The 17796-nt window shown below is 40.5% G+C and overlaps 1 protein-coding gene across 1 annotated transcript in view; it reads right to left on the minus strand.

Moving 5' to 3' along the window:
• The window catches only part of FAM135B (family with sequence similarity 135 member B), a gene marked incomplete at both ends in the record, with an annotated part of 136536 nt that overhangs the window by 41863 nt on the left and 76877 nt on the right, over positions 1 to 17796 (minus strand). Inside the window, one exon of the mRNA XM_082303309.1 lies at positions 7252 to 7378. Coding sequence (XP_082159435.1) covers positions 7252 to 7378 — 127 coding nt within the window. The remainder of the gene's footprint in view (positions 1 to 7251; positions 7379 to 17796) is intronic.

Here is a 17796-nt window from a genome sequence, read left to right on the forward strand (position 1 = left end):
AGTGCTGAAATCTCCAGAAAGGAAAACCTTGAATTGAAAGAATATCAGCCAAGTGAATGACTGTACAAACCACATAAATGGATTCAGACAAAGTGAGAAATTACGGTGAGGGAAGCCAAATAAATTCTTCAGTATATAACTGTAATAGTAGTTGTGAAAGAGAAATAAATCCTCCATGCTTAGTCTGCCTTTTACCACACTACTCACAACTCTCTAAATTAGCCATAATAAAAATCCTTTCAGTTATATAAGTCTAGGAGAGATTAGGAAAAAGAATGCAGCAATCTGATTCTTTCCAATACATAAACAATGCAGAAAGACAGCAAAAAAAAATGTATGAAAAGAGTAACTTCCAATTCAAATTCTATTGCTTAACAAAAGGAATAAATTATCAGTCCAATATGAGGAATTCCCAAGGATTTTCTCCAGAACAAGTCTCCATCACCCTCCTGTCTGGAGTCTCACAAGAATCTCCAGTTATTTTCATAACATTTGCATTGAAGATCCATAGCAAAAACATTGCAAGGCTTTTTCACCACCATATTTCAGGGCCTAAACCCAAATTAATCTCAGCTTTGAACTCTATAAAAATTCAGATCATTGCTTTGCTATACTCTGCATATGTTGCATCAAAAAGCTAGAACCACAGAAAAGAAATATTCCAGTGATTAAGGAAACCAGTTACTGTCACAGTATTAGTTACATGTTTTCTGCTACAGCTAGGAAATCATTTTGTTCTTTCTAGAGATCAGCCATTTATCTTCAGGCAACCAAAGATTAAAGACTTCATCAGTAATTATAACAAATGGTGCCCTGAACATACTGATTAAAGATACTTGTCATTGTACCTTATAAAGAGCAGTATATCAGCTCTCTTCCTATTTCAGAATAATTATGTGTTGGACATCTGCTGGAGTCCCAATCACGGCTAATCATCATTTGCACCAGCAAGACACCCAAGGAATCTTTTAAAACCATCCATTACAACACATGCTTACACACAGAAGAAGTCTTTGCCATTACACACTCACACCGGAGCAGAGAAGTCCAAGATGAAGACTAAAGGCATTTCCATGTAAAATTAACAATTCCAGATGAAATTCTGATGTAAACGACACTTCTGCAGTCTGGATTAGCTACATTGAACAATTATAAGTAAAAGCTATTTAAATACCGGGATTTTTAAAAAATTGGTTTAAAAAACATAAATAATATGTATCACCTGTCTTAGAACCACAGAATCATATTACACATTACAATTTCCACAATGGAGCCTATGTGGGCTCCTCTCTGATGCACAATCACCACAGAATCAAAGGATATTCTGAGTTGGAAGGGACCCACAAGGATCATCAAGTTGAACTTTTAAGTGAATGGCCTGTACAGGGATCAAACCCACAACTTTGGGGTTATTAGCCCCATGCTCCAATGAACTGAGATGATCCAGGTCTTCCTACTTCAAGAGCTGAAAAGGTTAATTATTTGGCCAAAGAACCATAACTATAGAGAAGAAAAGAAGACTAAACCACAGATGACTGCTATGAGACATAAAAATGTGGGTTTGAATAATGTTTGGGTGCTAGGCTAGAACAGCCTGGCTTTTGCATATGTTGCTGAAAAGATGAAAATATTAGCAAACTGTCTGTGGAAAAGAACTCTTAGCATCAACAAAATTTTATTTGAATGACACTCCTGGTTCTTGTGTTATGCCAGGCATAAACCTCATGTCTTTTGAGATTGCTACATCAATGCTAGATAAAAGAAGAACACTTCTCATCAAACACCAGTGCCTTATTAATGAGAAATCATATGATTAATCAATCTGATTACTTAGAAGTCAATTTATCTGTAGTGCAACTGCTAGCCAAATGAAAATAAGATTACTGTGAGTACAGTTTATTAATAATCCTTAGTATGTCATTGATTCAACTTGATTATAACACAGCAGGCATGTGATGCACAATATTACAAAGACATTAAGCCAGCCTGACAACAGTGGATACAGAGGAGGTTTATGCTACTGGATAAGGCACAGAAATCCTGAAGTGTAAGTGACCATTCAATTTTCAGATCTGCAAGGAATATATTATTTTATTTTATTTTATTTTATTTTAGATAAATAAAGCTGCTGAAGCTTTCCAGTATCCAGCTCTTAGGGCTGTTGAGATCACCTGAAAGAGTCAGTGTGGAGTTGAGATACAGGCCTTGTACATCCCAAACAAACCCTTGAACTTCTTCACATAGAAAAGCAATTTAGCAGACACAAAGGGGAATTCAGGGTCCCTGAAGGGAAACCAGTCACACACAGCTCATGAGGCTGTTTCATCCCACTGGGATCTCCCAAGACTGCAGTAGATATGATCCTATTTTGAACACATCTACTGTGATATATATTCCCTATAGGTTATGGGCTAAAGAGAACTTGAGGAAGTCCTAGCACTTCTTATTATTTAGTAGATTTTGTTATTCTGTAGATTATTCTCTTCTAGTTTGTTGACCACAAAATTTTGTTCCTTCATATTTATCTGGCCTTTTGTTCCTTCATATTTATCTTTTATTTTTACACAAAAAATATCTTCTTTCAATAATAAATATCTTTGTTGTCTTAATTGTGCTTGAAAGGAAAAGTGCAGTATAGATAGAGAGAAAATATTAGAGAGGGAAGAAGGAGGAAAGAAGAAAGGGAAGATCTCTGTTTGCTAGGTAGAGGAATGGGAATAGACAGGAAAACTTTAAAAAACCCTAAACAAACAAGGTTTAAATAGGATTAATTTTTATAACTACTCTGCTAAGCCAGGAGATGAGGAAACTGTCAGTGATGTCCAGAAGTCACTTGGGGAGATTTAGGGAAAATGCACATGTACAATCCAAAGCTGCTGGCATTTAATTAGTCTCCACAGTGAGAAGTCAGAAGTGCAGAACGAGAAGCCTTCAGGATGTGTCATTAAGCACTGGCACCTCAGCAACCCAAACACAGAAGATTAGGTCAGGAAGTGGAAAGAAGAGCTGATTGATGCAGACTATCTTTAGAAATTAAGGCAGTCAATTGTTTTTCAGTAAGGAAAAAGCAAACCAGTGACATAAACTAGATGAGCACTTCCACAGTCAACTTGTGGGCCTAAAAAGAGCATTAACTCTCTGATGCATCCAAGTTCTATCAGGAAAAAAGAGGGGAAATGGAAAGCATTATCTATATATGATATATCAAGGTAGGAGTCTTCTACTTTGTATTCAAGAGATGTCTGGAAAACGTAACTTGGTAGTTTTATCATCATATTTCAGCACAATTCTGGCTTTTCTTGGGGTTTAAGACTACTGTAAATCCAGCCACTACTCTACTGTGTTCAAATCTTTTCTGAACCATGTACGGTTCAGAAAAGGACTGACCTTTGTTGGCCATCAGGTGCCCACCAAGCCACTCCAATTCTTCAATAACACAGAAAAATACAACAAGAAGCTCAAGAGACAAGGTAAGGACAGGGGGATCACTTACCAACTGTCATGGACAAAACAGATTCTACTCGGGGAAATTAATATAATTTATTACCAATTAAATAGAGTAGAATGAGATATAAGAACAAATCTACAGCCATTTCCTCCCACGCACAGCCACCTGCTCTGGCATGTGGCTCTCCAGGGCTTTGTCACCAGGGTCTTTATCACAGGCTGAAGGGAAATCTGCTCTGGCACCTGGAGCACCTCTTTTCTTCCTGTTTCACTGACTTTGGTGCCTGAATAGTTGTTTGTTTCCCATTTTCTCACTCACAGCTGCTGGACAGTTGTTTTTACTTTTTTTAAATATCACAGAAGTTTTACAATCATTGCTGATGGGCTCAGCTTTGGCCAGCAGTGGGTCCACCTTGGAACCAGCTAGAATTGTCCCTGTCTGTATAGGGGAAGGTTCTTCCTTCCTCTCACAGAAGCCTCCCCTGGTTCCATTCCCCTCTGGTACCAAAAACCTTGGCACATAAACCCAAAACACCGTGCCACTAATCCATCTGTTGCATATGATGACACTAGTGAGGACAAAATTTACTTTTGTGAGACAATCTGCTTCTTGACTTCGTAGGATTTATACCAAACCTATAAAACTGAATAAATTGTGAAGTTATTAAGTGCTTCAGACACCACAAACTAGTACTTTCCTTGGGTTTTATGCCTAGACCTGAGGAAAAGGATGCAATAGGAATCGTTTAGAGTTCCTACCCTTTACAAACTTCTGCTCATTTGTAATAGTTTGGGAAGTATTCTGGAAAAATAATCTATCTGCAGCTGTCAGGGGAAAAAAAAGTTCTTTTTGGTTTACTCACAATAGCTAAAGCTAAAACAAGAAAAGTCTTGACTGTTTGCAGTCTTACAGTAAACTGAATAATCAAATTTGGTTCCCTAGAAAAGATACTAAACAGAAGGCACTTGCCCAGGAGATGCATTTTAAGAGCTAAGCCTGGAGACTTCTTAGATCAAGGAAAACACAGAAATGCACATGAAATGTAGAAGCAGATGAAAACAGAACTGAACAAAATTAAAAACAGGATAGACCTACACTAAGTGTTTCATGGCAGTTTATGACATAAAAAGGAACTAACCAATGTCCCTATTAAATTGATTTTCCCATGTCCTGCCTCCCAGTGAAGCTTTGTCAGCCTTGGAAGACCAGATCTATTAATGTTCCACCCTAGCTTTAGCCAGTTTCATCAAATCAGAACAGTTTACAAACAGAAATATGTGTGGTATATTTTGAGTTCTGGTATTCAACAGTTACTAATTCAGACATGCAGTAGGCAAGGTCCAAACAAAAATAAATATATGTAATCAGAGAGGTCTGCAGGTTCTGGGGGTTTTTTTTATTTATTGAAAAGGGTAGGATCCATTCTCATGCCCACTGGCAATGATGCAAAATTCTCCAAACCAATGGAAGTTTAACAAACACATTCGAACAACCTGGAATAGTATCTACAAGTTTTAAAGGGAAAAACTTGACTCAGTGCCAAGTACTGCAGCACAGTAAGAACTAATACTACTCCTCTTCCTTCAATCCCTTATGGTTTGATATAAACTCCCATATAAACCAGCAGTCATTCACATGGCCTTTGCCTGGAGTTAGGTCTACACCCACAACTGTTTATTTTCTAGCTCTGAATTTTTATTTTTTTATGTTAAGCCGAGAGAAATAGCCTTTTCTCATTATCATACAGCATGCATAGCAAAAACACCATCAGAGTCTATTAAAGTAAAACACTCAGCTCAAGAACAGATGTCATGACTTATGGAGGTTTCTGAAGCTGAACGAATGCACATCTGGCCATGTGGACTGTGCAGCATTATATTTATGATGGTTTGGTGTGTGGCATTCTGATGACTGCAGGGCAGCAGCGTGCTAAAGCCAGTTCTTGGTAGAGCAGGTTTTTTTGGTATTTCATAGGTCACCTGCTTGGATAATAATAATAATTGTATTGGTTCTGACTGGGATGGAGTTAACTTTCCCCATGGCTGCCCTCACAGTTCTGTGCTTGGTGTTGGTGGCTACAAAGGTGTTGGTGACACCGCAGTGTTTTGGCTCCTGTTGAGCAGAGCTGGCACAGTACCAGTGCTGTCTCTCCAATATTCCCCCATTAGTAGGGTGGGGCAAGATCCTGGCAGGGGTCACAACCAGGCCAGCTGAACCAAACTGACCAAAGGGATATTCCATACCACAGGATATCTGCTGAGCAATAAAAGTTAAGAAAAAGGAGGAGAAGAGGGAGAATTCACTATTACAACTTTTGTCTTCCAGAGAAACCACTATACATACCAAAGCCCCACTTCCCAGGAAGTGACTGGACATCACCTGCTGATGGGAAGGAGAGAATAAATCATTTGTTTTTCTTTGCTTCTGCACATTAAACTTACTCTGTCTTTACCCACAATTTTTCTCTATCGCACCTTGTCCTGTTGAGGAGGGGAATGATAGAATGGCTTGGTGAGCACCTGGCTTCCAGTCAAGGTAAACTCATCAAAATTATACCATCATTAAAATTTAAAAAAAAAAAAAATACTCTACAGAGATAGGTAGAAGAAAGGGTTTCCATCTAAGGGAAAAATATGGGAAGGAAACAAGGTTTTTTCTAATTACAACAGACTAAGATTTTTCCATGGAGACTAAAAGCAAAAATGGGAGTGGAGAGCTTGCCTTTCCATCTCTCTTCTTACAACAGAGACTTGTCCAGAGGATAATGAAAATAGGCACCACTCTTCAAAGAAGCCTCTATCATGTGCTGTACAGAGATGTACAGAGATTAGTCTAAAATACAAACAGCTATTTAAATGTCTATGATGTGACTGTCTACCAGAGAGGCAGAGGTTGAGGTCAGTTTGTTTGCCAAAAGCATACACTTCATAGCAGCCTCAGGCCAAACTTTCTCTCAGCCCTCGTTAATTCCCTGGTAGTTCCTCTGCACCAGGAGCTCTAGGCTTGCATATTTTTAATGTTTATACAGAAAAGCTTTGACAGGAAATGTTGAGGGAAGCTGAAGGCAGCATGTTAATCAGAAGCCTTGAATCACAGTTTCTTAACAGGTTAATGGTTGCAATATTCCGGGGTGAGTTTCTAGATCTGAGGAAACATTTTTGACGAAAAAGAAAAAAAACCCCAAATATTCCAAATCTAGCACTTAAAGAAATTAAAAAGTAATTTAAAAAAAGAACAAACCACAAAAAACCAATTAATCATTATTTTTAAAACAAACAACTTTCTACCAAAAATTGCACCAAGAGCTCTCCTTTTTACCTGTGGTAAGCAGCAAGATCAAGGGCACACACTAACTGTGGGACCTGCCTTGAGTAAGGTGTTGTAACACCCTTCCACCTACATGCACAATACTCTGGACACAAAACCTTCTTTCACAACATCCTTAATAATGACTCATGTACTCTGACTGTCATACATCAGACCCGAAAGCCAGGACCTTTTCCTGAATAATTAACTTCACCTTACAGCAGACACCTACTCAGGTGAATCCCCTCTTAAAAGTGTCACTGTGAGTGGGGGGATATATCCATACATCTTGAACTGTGAAATGGTCCATGCAGGTGGGGGCTGAACACCCAGGAATTGTGTGCCCAAGTGTCAGGTGGTTCATGCAGAAATGTTTGAAGGGTTATTCTTCCAACAAAATCCCTCTACAGGAAATATAAAACCATGACATGTTCTCCACAGATAATGTGGACACTTTGTGTGATCGAATTGAAGACATCATTTCTCATCCTCCTTACCTCTGAAGAAGTGGGTTTGCAGTAGCCAGCTCCAAACACTAGATTTTCTAATGACATACTGGACTGGTCTGGTCCCGCCTCCAGGTTGCCTTTACCAAGCCATGAACCTTTCCCTGGACGAGCGAAACTATAAGGAGAAAAATTAAGAAAAAAGTAATTAGAGCAGCATTGTTAGGGAAGAATCATTGTTGTCCCAGTATTATTTCCTTGCTTAGAAAAGATTTACTATTTTGGTGGGTTTTGCTTTTGTTTCTTTCAAGTTGTACTGTAAATTAATATTTTCCTTGAAAATTATCATTATCCTGTGTGCAGTAGCTCAAGCAATGTGGATGAAGTTTGTTTTCTAAGCATTCAGTCCAGTGGTTTGAGTGTTATCTTTCACTCACTCCTTTCTCTGCTGTCTTACAGATCTTTTTCCAGCAAAACATCTCACCAACACAACCTTTCCATCTATCCACAGGGATCACATTCTCATCAGCTTGCACCTTGATGGATGCAACATCTTTCTCTCTGGTTTTAACCACATCACCCTTCCTCTCTGAGTTGTGCATGATCTCTCCTAACTACCAGTATCTTTTCTAGCTTATCCTAAACTTATTATTATAGATTGGAAGTTTGGTTCCCATTTCTCACTCTCCCACAGCATTAGCTTTCAGCACCAAAAGGATGAGACTTCAGCCAAAAAACTACATTTATTTTTTCCGGGTGCAACATGATTTCACTGTTATCCAAATTCTTCCTCAAAAAAATGACAGAATGTAAGTTGCTTCATTCTCAGTGCTGACTCTTGTGGTCAGTGCTCCCTTCTGGCTATATATGTACATTTCCTACTGAAGACCAAGAGCCCATTAAGGGTGGAATATCCTGTCTAGAGTTTACTCAGCATCAAGCCCACCAGAGTACTGATGTGCAGCCAGGGGTCATACTTTGGATTAAACTGAGCAGTAGTTACACCCCAGTTAATGATGTGGGCTGCCTTTATATTCATTGGAGAGGAATTGGCATTCCCAGCATATGAGTCATCTCTTGCTGAAGCAGTGATATCAAACAGATCAGAGGAATTTTACCCTCTAAGTATTTAATTCTTATTGTGGACTGTAAAGCGAGGCTGGATGACTGCTTCATCAACAACTGGAGGTAGATGAGATAACCCCACTGTTAGTTCCTCTGATAACAAGTGCTGTACACAAACTACATCAAGATTTCAAGAAGGAAATCAGGCTACGTGTGGGGAATGCAATGAGTCAAATCACCAACCGTGATTGCTAAATTGTGATGCAAGCAACAAGAAGGGTCCTTAAAAAACAGGCAGGCAAAGGTGGAACTGAAATAATGATCTGCAGAGAAAAAGGCAAACAAACTGAAGAGGTAATGCCACTGGCTTTGTTCTACAGCTTCCTGACTGGGATCAGCATCCACAGGCATCTGATGCCCACCCAGGCATCCCAAATCACATCATACCCAGGAGACCTGGTCTCCTTGAAAGAATAAAAAACTTCCAGGATGGAGAGCACAAAAAAAATCTTAAAACCTTAATGTGCCAGAAAAGCCACAGGAAAGTGCCATTCCTGCTGCAATGACTTTCCAGTCCAAGGTTATTCCTCTATGTAGATGTGTATCACATGGCTGCATCAGCTCAGATCAAACTTAATCATTGATATCCATACCTGGTTCAGTTTTTAAGGACAGATTAAAGTGCCGAGTGCTGTACAGAAACACACAGAAAACAGAGAATCATAGAATCACAGAACATCCCACGACAGAAAGGATTCACAAGGATCACCGAAATCCAACTCTTGACCCTGCATGGGGCAGCCCTAAGAATCACACCATGTGCCCGAGAGCATTGTCCAGGTGCTTCTTGAGCTATGGAAAGATCCTTATATTAAAGGTACAAGATGAAAGAAACATTCAATAATATCCATACAAAAGGTGAGGTTCTGGTGTGAAATAGAGTTTCTGCAAGATCAGAAAGAGAATCTCAAGCAAAATTACAAATTGGACCAGTTTCAGAAGGTTTAATGCAAATCCATGTCTTGTCTGTAGAAAAAACCTGCTGCTTATTATTTATAAATACTTGCAAAAAGGCCATTCCATAAGAGGGAGGATGGAGGAAAAGAAATTAGCAAATATCTGTTATTGCTTATGTATACTTTAATTTATGTGATCAAAGCAATTTCCAGCTGGTTGCTGCTAAGCAGCATGAAGCCTTTCCACATATTTCCTACATGCACCATTTAAGAGAAAAGTAATAAATAAATAAATAAATAAATAAAGTTATTTCCAACAGACAAGCGCTATACACTGCTGTGAGTAATTTCAGCTGTTACTGAATGATGTTGTCTGCTGTGGTCTGCTGGAAAGGCTCAAGAAACAGAAATAAAAAATGATTGCTGTGGTATCAGAGAGAGAAGCTTAAATAAATATTGTGTGCACATGAAAAACTCCTCATTTGAATATGAGCAAAGCTTTCAAAGGTTTAAAGGGAAAGGACAGCACTTCTTAATTCCTTTTTTTGTTTATTTATCTGTTGCTTTTACAACAGAGAAGGGTTTTTAATCTGTTGGGTTTATGGAAGTGATTTCACATAGCACTGTATAACAAAAACCTTTTTTTGGGAAACATGCCAAAACATCATCAGTCTGCTGAGGGAAAGTTTAAGTGGAAGGCTTAAAAACTGCTGAGTCCCCCAATGTTTTCTGAAGTACTTCAATATACTTCAATACTTCAATATATGTAATATATATGCAATATATGCAATAATGCAATATATGCAATAACAGGTTAATTTGCAACCTCTCTTTTTTTCTTTTTTTCTGTATTTATTTCTTCTAAATATTTATGCAAACATGCTCATTTGTATGAATCACAAGCCCTAGTTACTTATGTGTCCATTTGGACTATCTATTTAATAGCACTGATTTAATATCAACATTTAGATCCTTATCAGTATGATAACCTTAGCTTTTAATTGGAATCAGGATAAAAAAGGTTAAAAGAGGTAACATGTGTGTCCAGGAGGATTACCATGGGTGCAGAACTATTAATATTTTCAGTGAAATGTTTTATGGGATATTTTTGAGCTGGCCTTTTGATGATCTTATCCATGAGACCAGGAGTAGTGAGGCCACGGCACAGGTTGCCCAGAGAATTTGTGGATGCCCCATCCCTGGAAGTTTTTAAGGCCAGGTTGGATGGGGCTTGGAGCAAGCTGGGATAATGGAAGGTGTCCCTGCCCATGGCAGGGGTGTGGAACGAGATGATCTTTAAGGTCCCTTCCAACTCAAACCATTCTATATTCTATGATTTTATGCCATTTTCCTTCAAAGGAGTCTAAATTATTACACAGTACACTAAACTGCCTTGAAAAGTCCTTTTTTTCCTTTGTTACAGCCTGCAAGATTCTAGCAATTTAAATTTAAGACCTTTCTGACTCAGAGGTTATAGTCAAGCAATTATTCCCAGCAGTCATGGTTACCTTCTATGAATCGGTGTCCATGACTTTGTGATTTATACTTTTGGCCTCTGTTACATCTTTTGGAATGAATTGCATGTTGTAATAAGTGCTGAAGTTTCTGGTTCTTTTAAACTTGATGTTGCAGAATTGAACGTGGCACCACCAGGTTCTCGTATAGCACAAAATATTAAATAATCATTCCCTGTTTTTTTACCTTCTGTGGACAATTCTCTTACATATAAATGAAATGACAGTTTCCTAGCATAAGAGATGGAATGGCCTTAATAAATGTGAATTCAGATGTGTTATTGAAGCAAATCAGAAAAAATACTTTAGGGCAGTTTAATAGAAAGCCATGGCCTCTTTGAGATTAAACTGCCCAAAAAAGAAATACCTTTCTTTAATTTTTAATTTTGTTTTGAGGTTTTGAGAATTTTTATTTTAGGGACAGGGGAGGGTTTGGTTATTTGGGGTTTTTTTTGGTGAGCAAAACAATCTTGTAATGAATTGAAGTTTTTAGGAGAATGGGGGAAAAAAAATTGGGATCTGATTCTTGTTTGGAAAAAAAAAACCTTTCTTACTCTAGATGAAATGATCAAACTGTAAAACAAACCCCAAACAATGCCCCCCCACTAACAATCATCACATTTCTAATGACAAGAAATTATAATCTTGTGAGTAAACCAGGAGTGGAAATTCAGGAAATTAACTTGTATCCCATTTAGGCCAGATCCTTGGAGAAACCACTTATTTTCTCTCAGTCCCTTATACATAAAATATTACTGCTTTAAAAATTTAAAATTTAAGTCAGTCTCATAGAAATAGCATACTCAGAATTAAACCCTCACAGTCGCCACTACCATCTGTTTGCATTTCACCAGGAACTTCCTTTTCCCACAGATCAGGAAAATTGTAATGAAAACACTCCTTTCCCTCATTGTTTTAACTCAAAACTTTAATATAGCTTTTGGCAAATTACTACTGGCACAAGGCCATAGGGCACATGGGGGATCTGTTATGTATTTTTGAGAATAATCTGTGCATGTTTACAGATTTTGCTCCTCTAGACATGGTTCTCTCTTACCTAAGAAGTTTCACTAAGGTTATAATCAGTGACTGTAAAATGTTCTGAGCATTTTGTGTAAAACTGTAAGATTTATTATAATAAAAGTTTAATGAAAATAGATATCTCTCCTTAGGTCCCCAACAGAGTTGGGGCAGGGGGGGAATCTGGTTTGAAATCTTTAGTGATTTTGACTGCTGAAAAATTCTGGCTCATTTGTCCTGAACTTAACCTTAGTTGCTATAAAATTTGAAAGCAGATAAAGCCATGTGGTGATATTTAATTTACTTTTGAGTGGAATTTTTTTTTTTAATTGACTCAGATATTGTCATGTTTTTCTTATGTGACTTCTCAGCTGGTAGCACAGGAGAATGGCATGTCAAAGTGGAGGTTTATCTTTGCAGATACATAACAAACTACCAAATAAAAGAAAATTCAAAGGAAAAATCATCCAGTTATTATAGATGAGTTCTAAAAGGACAATAATATAAACCAGTATTCTTCTAATAAATATTTTATGGAAGGAATAGCTCTTTACTGCATAAATATTCCATTTTATTTCTGCAGATTAATTTATTTGCAAACAGGGTGGAGAGGGAAAATAAGTGAAGAAGTTTAGTCCCCAGTATTACATTTGTGCAGTTTCAGATGGAAGCTGCCCATGAGCAGGAGTCAGCTACACTTCCACCTGCAGGAAAATGGACCTGCGTAATCTGCACCCAGATTCAAGGCAGCAGAGTGTATGTGTCATTTATAGATGGATCAGTTGTGCTTTTGAGGAACAGGAGGATGCCTGGAAGTATTATAAATGAGTTTAGGTGAGATAAAACTGCTCAAGAATGCCCAGGGTTGTCCTAATTCCTCAGTGCAGTGAAGCAGAGAACTAGATCAGGGCTAGATCAGCAATCTTTAAATACTCTGTGTCCTTTTGATTCTGTTTCCTCTTCCAGAAAGAACAAGGTAAAGGCACATAAAAATTGAGTGTCTGTGTCTTGGTTGCTCCATCAACAAAATTTATAATATATTATTTCCCCATCTCAGATTCCACCAAGATTTCTTATTTCTGAACCAGTGACTTGGATGTGGGCAATTAAGAATTCAATGTTAATAAGTAAAATCCTGAAAGACTACTTTGTTTTTTCACATAAACTTACGTGTGAAAGTAGGGAAAGGAATAGAAAGTTGAGGAGAATCCACAAAGCTGAGAAAAAGAAACCCCTTTCTTGTCTAAGCAAGAGGAAACAGGTTTGCCAGCTGCCTGTGGATCTGCTTATCTGCAGTGATTTCAAGACTGGCTTTTTAAAATTTCCTTTGTGGTTTGGGCTTTTACTTTTTTGGGAAGCAGTGAAGAGATTTATGGAATTAATGAACCATGTTTCTTGTTTGCTTCCTAAGTGAGTCCAGCATAAGTAAGGCACTGTGCTTGCAGCATGCCTGAGACTAGGTAGACCTCTATGCCACAGACCTGCACATTTTCCTTTGGGAAAACCAGAAGTATTTCTTGAAGTCTGAGCTATGCTGGAGCAAAGTTCCTTTCCTAACAGCTGAAGCTGAGCTAATAAGCACGGGTTGCAGTTACAGGAGCAGTTGTGAGGCCGGTGACAGGGAGCTAAGGGAGAAGTCAATGCCTCGGGCCAGAAACCAAACTCATCCATACAAATGAGAAAACTCGAGTCCAAATCCCCAGCTCCTCCTCCTCACCTTCCTCTTACAAGTGTCTGCTCACATTTAGCCTCTGGATGTTAGGTAAGAGAATGGAAGGTATTTAAGCTGTTTATGGAGGCCAGTGCCTCAGCACAGGAGAAGTCTCAAGCTTGAACACTGTTCCCTTTTTCTGGTTATCTTTTGACAGGCTTAACGTGCTCATCTCCTGCCACCCTGGGTAAAATGAGGTTGCCAGAGGCAAGCCCTCAACTTTCCAAAGAGAACTGTCTCTTGTATCATAATTAGGAGAGATGTGGCACCCAATTCCTGCTGTAGGTTCTGCTCTGCTTCTCCCACATCCCAAAAGCCTGAAATACTACTCCATGATCTGCAGGTGCCAAAAGCACTCAGTGCAGACACCACAGCCAGCACAGCAGCTGTCACTGCTCTTCCACAGCACAGCTCCAGCCCTGGTGTCACAGTGTCCTGCTGTGCCTGGTTGAAGGGTTTGGGTTTAGGGCAAGACACAGGTGAGGGAAGCAGTGTTTCAGGTCAAGACAACAGCTGTCACAACCACTGAGGCCTACATGCCAGTTCTCCCCTGTAATTGCACTCCTGCCTGGAAAGCAAAGTCTTGGACTTGGTCCCAGGCAGTCCAGCTTCCTGAGCCACTTCTGGAATGCTTTTTAGAGAAGTCAAAGAACTCTAAGGGTTAAAGTAAGAGATTTTAACCAAGATCTGGCTTAGTGCTCTGTAAGGACAAGTAAAAGCCAAGCAGTCCCCGCCCTGTTGCAGAGGGATGCAGCTGCCAAAGGAGCCAAGAGAGGCGGCGATCCAAGCACCAAAGCATCACACCATGCTTCTGGTCATCCACATCAACATCAACACAGCATCTGGTCATCCACATCAACAGCAAATATGACTGCTCTGGAGATAAATGGGGCAGCTTCCAGCCCACAAAACCCTCACGAGGTTCAACAGATCCAAGTGCCACCCCTGAGTTTGGGGATTCCCAGGTAAGAATACAGACTGAGACTCATTGAACAGAGCCCTGTGGAGAGGAAGTTAAGGGTTCTGGTGGATGGAAGACTGGAGAAGAGCCAACAATGTGCACTTGCAGCTCAGAAAGTAAACCACATTCTGGGCTGCATCTAAAGCACCGTGGGAAGCAGGTCAAGGGAGGAGATTCTGACCCTCTGCCCTGCCCTTCTGCGACCCCCACCTGAAAGGCTGCATCCAGCTCTGGAGTTCCCAGCATAGGAAACTGTGGGATATTGTGGACCTCTAAGAGCAGGTCCAGAGGAGGCCACAAAGGTGATCAGAGGGCCGGAGCATCTCTCCTCTGAGGACAGGCTGAGAGAGCTGGGTTTGTTCAGCCTTGAGAAGAAAAGGCTCCAGGGTGACATTGCACCACCTTTCAGTACCTAAGGGCAGCTTATAAAAAAGAGGGAGAGAGATGTTTGACAAGGGGATGTAGTGATAGGACAAGGGGAAATGGCTTTATACTGAAAAAGAGATTTATTTCAGATACTAGGATAAAATTTTTTTACTGTGAGGGTGGTGAGGCCCTGGCACAGGTTGCCCAGAGAAGCTGTGGCTGCCCCATCCCTGGAAGTGTTCAGGCCAGGTTGAATGGAGATCTGAGCAACCTGGTCTAGTGCAAGGTGGCCCTGACCATGGCAGGGGGTTGGAATTAAAATATCTTTAAGGTATCCAACCCAAACCATTCTATGATTCTGTGATAACAAAGCTGGAGGTAAGTTCATTCAAAATCTACCTCACCACCTTCCTACCCAGCCTCTCACCTTCTCAATAAATCCACAAAGCCATTAGCAGTTGCCATGAATTTGGACCCTATCACAAAGCTGAGGGTTATACTCTTTAGAAAGGGCGAATCACAAAATTTCCATCCAGAAGCCTGCAAAGGATCCCAGAAATATGAATTTCACTCATTCTCAGGTTGGTAAAAGGTGAGGGCTTCAAAGTCTCAAACCTAATGTAATATTTATTATATCAGAATTTTTAACCAGGACAAGCGTCAATATCAAAATGTTCACTTGTCAAAAAAACAGGAGGTAATGGAGGCACCCTGCAAAGGTTCCCCCAGCAGGAGCTATTTGTGAGTATGCATTACCCTGAAGGGAAAGGCCTGAATTGGTCTTGCTGGTTTTCCTCTTTAAATATAGACAATATGGAAGAATTTGAACAAGAGTATCTACTTTGTCAACAAAGCTGACAAAACATGAAAAGCTGAGTCCACAGGACATGTATGAGCTGATAGATGTGCTTCAGGCAAAGTGGTTTTCCAGGAAAACTTCAATGCAGCAGTGAATTTCAATTTTATATAATTATTTCCAGGGTAGGTCTAGAACTGTTGCAATTTTACACGTCTATAGATATGTGTAGAAATAATATGTATACACACACGATGTATCATGATGGGACAGTTCAAGGTAGCAAATGAAACCACAGTGAAACACTGCATAGATATTTTTTCCATCATAATATAACTATCCCCATGTTGGGGCCCTCCCCCTACCATCTGGTCCTGGGAGAGGGGCCCTTGGGGAGAGACACGGGGTTTCCCTCGCCCCTGGTCAGCCTCGTTCCCCATTGGTTGTTTTGTGTTCCCCTGTGCGGGCAAGAACCCTCAGGTCCCGTGATTGCCTCAGTTCCTCGGCAGACCTCTGGCCATGCGGCTGGAGAAATAAACATCTCTGAAACATCTATCAAGGATCAGTCCATATGTATTTCTTTTCCATGGGCCTCGTTGTCTGATACACATGTTGCAGTATCCCCACTGTAACAAATGGTGGTTAATACGGGCAGAGTGATCCCCGATTCCTAAGGACAGCGACTGATTTGTGAGTAAACTCTGGATTTCTCTTCTTGTTTTTGTTTTGCTGTTCCATCTCTAAATTATGGAGGAACCGTGGAAAGACTCTTGGCTCTCAGAGCCTCATATGGACATTTATCTTAAACTTGAAAAGATTCTTGAACAACGATTTGTAAATTTTAGCCTAATTCAAGCTCAAAAGGAAATGACACATTTCCTTGCATGGTTGTTTAAGAACTTTTTCTATGTTTCTTGGGATTTAATTCTTACCAAAGACTCTTGGAAGACCGTTTGGACACAGTTAATTTTTGAGTCAAAATATATGCCGATGGAAGAATATTTTCATGAATATTATTTAATTACCGAGACTGTTGAGCAATGTCAGCTGTGTCTTGGCTAAGGGAAGCATGCCTCAGAGTCCGTGCAACCCAGACCATGTGGACCGAGCGCTCTCCAAGCAGCAGCGAGGCAGCTCCTGCGCGCGGGCAGAGTGACGCGAGCTGCAGTGCTGGCAGTGGAGCGAGGCATGGCGGGAGCCCACCCGGCCCCGCGCAGCATGTGGTGAAGCGAGCCCTGTGAGAGAAGCAGCGCACAGGCAGCGGGCGGCGGCTGGCGGCGAAGCAGAGCCTTGCCTAGCCGAGAAGCGCGCTGGAGCAGGGCGTGGGGGGGCTGCCACTCGGGGGCCCGGCCGAGATGAGGGCGTGGTGCCAGGCAGCAGCAGCACAGCTGAGAGCAGAGGAGATGGTGGGCGGGGAGCTGAGCGGCGCAGCCCGGCCCGGCCTGCGCGGCCCAGAATGCAACCCCAGGAAGAGCGCACAGGCATGAGCAGCCCCGACAATTCCAACACGGGAGTGAGCGAAAGAGAAAGAGAAAGTGAAAACGCAGCGAGACAGAAAACAGCAACCACTCGAAAAAAGGAAAAAATCACTGTAGCTAAGGTTATAGGCATAGTAAAATGGTATAATGTTAAACAAAATTATGGTTTTATAAGACGTGACAACCAGCAAGACATATTCGTTCATAGAACTGCTATTAAAAAGAATAACCCTGAAAAATGCATCCCAAGCTTGGGAGATAGAGAGGTGGTGGAGTTCAAAATTGTGCAAGGTAGAAAAGGGTTACAAGCAGCAGAGGTCACTGGGCCTGATGGTGTTTTTGTGAAAGGCAGTATATACGCTAAAAATTGTAAACATGTTAGACAATATCTCCATTAAAAGCCCCCCCTACAGTCTCCCTTTCCTAATCCCACCTTTCCCTTTTATCCTATATCCTATTACCCCCAGTGTATTCCCAATCCATTTTTTCACCCATGGTTTCCCTCACAAAACCATGCCTTTGCCAACTGTTTCCCCAAAAATCCCTTTCCAATGCTGAGTGGGGGATGAAGAGGGGGAGGGAAGAAATTAACTATTGTTGTTTAGAGTTCCAACAGGTACAAATAGAAGAAACCCTCTCCTGCCTCAGTTTCCCCACAAAGCATGCCCAGAGAGTCCTGTCTCTCTCTGTCAGCCTTAAGATGTTCCAGAGAATCTGTTTGGACCTTTA

Source organism: Coloeus monedula (genome assembly GCF_965178545.1).
Source record: "Coloeus monedula genome assembly, chromosome: 1".
In the NCBI taxonomy this organism is placed as follows: domain Eukaryota; kingdom Metazoa; phylum Chordata; class Aves; order Passeriformes; family Corvidae; genus Coloeus; species Coloeus monedula.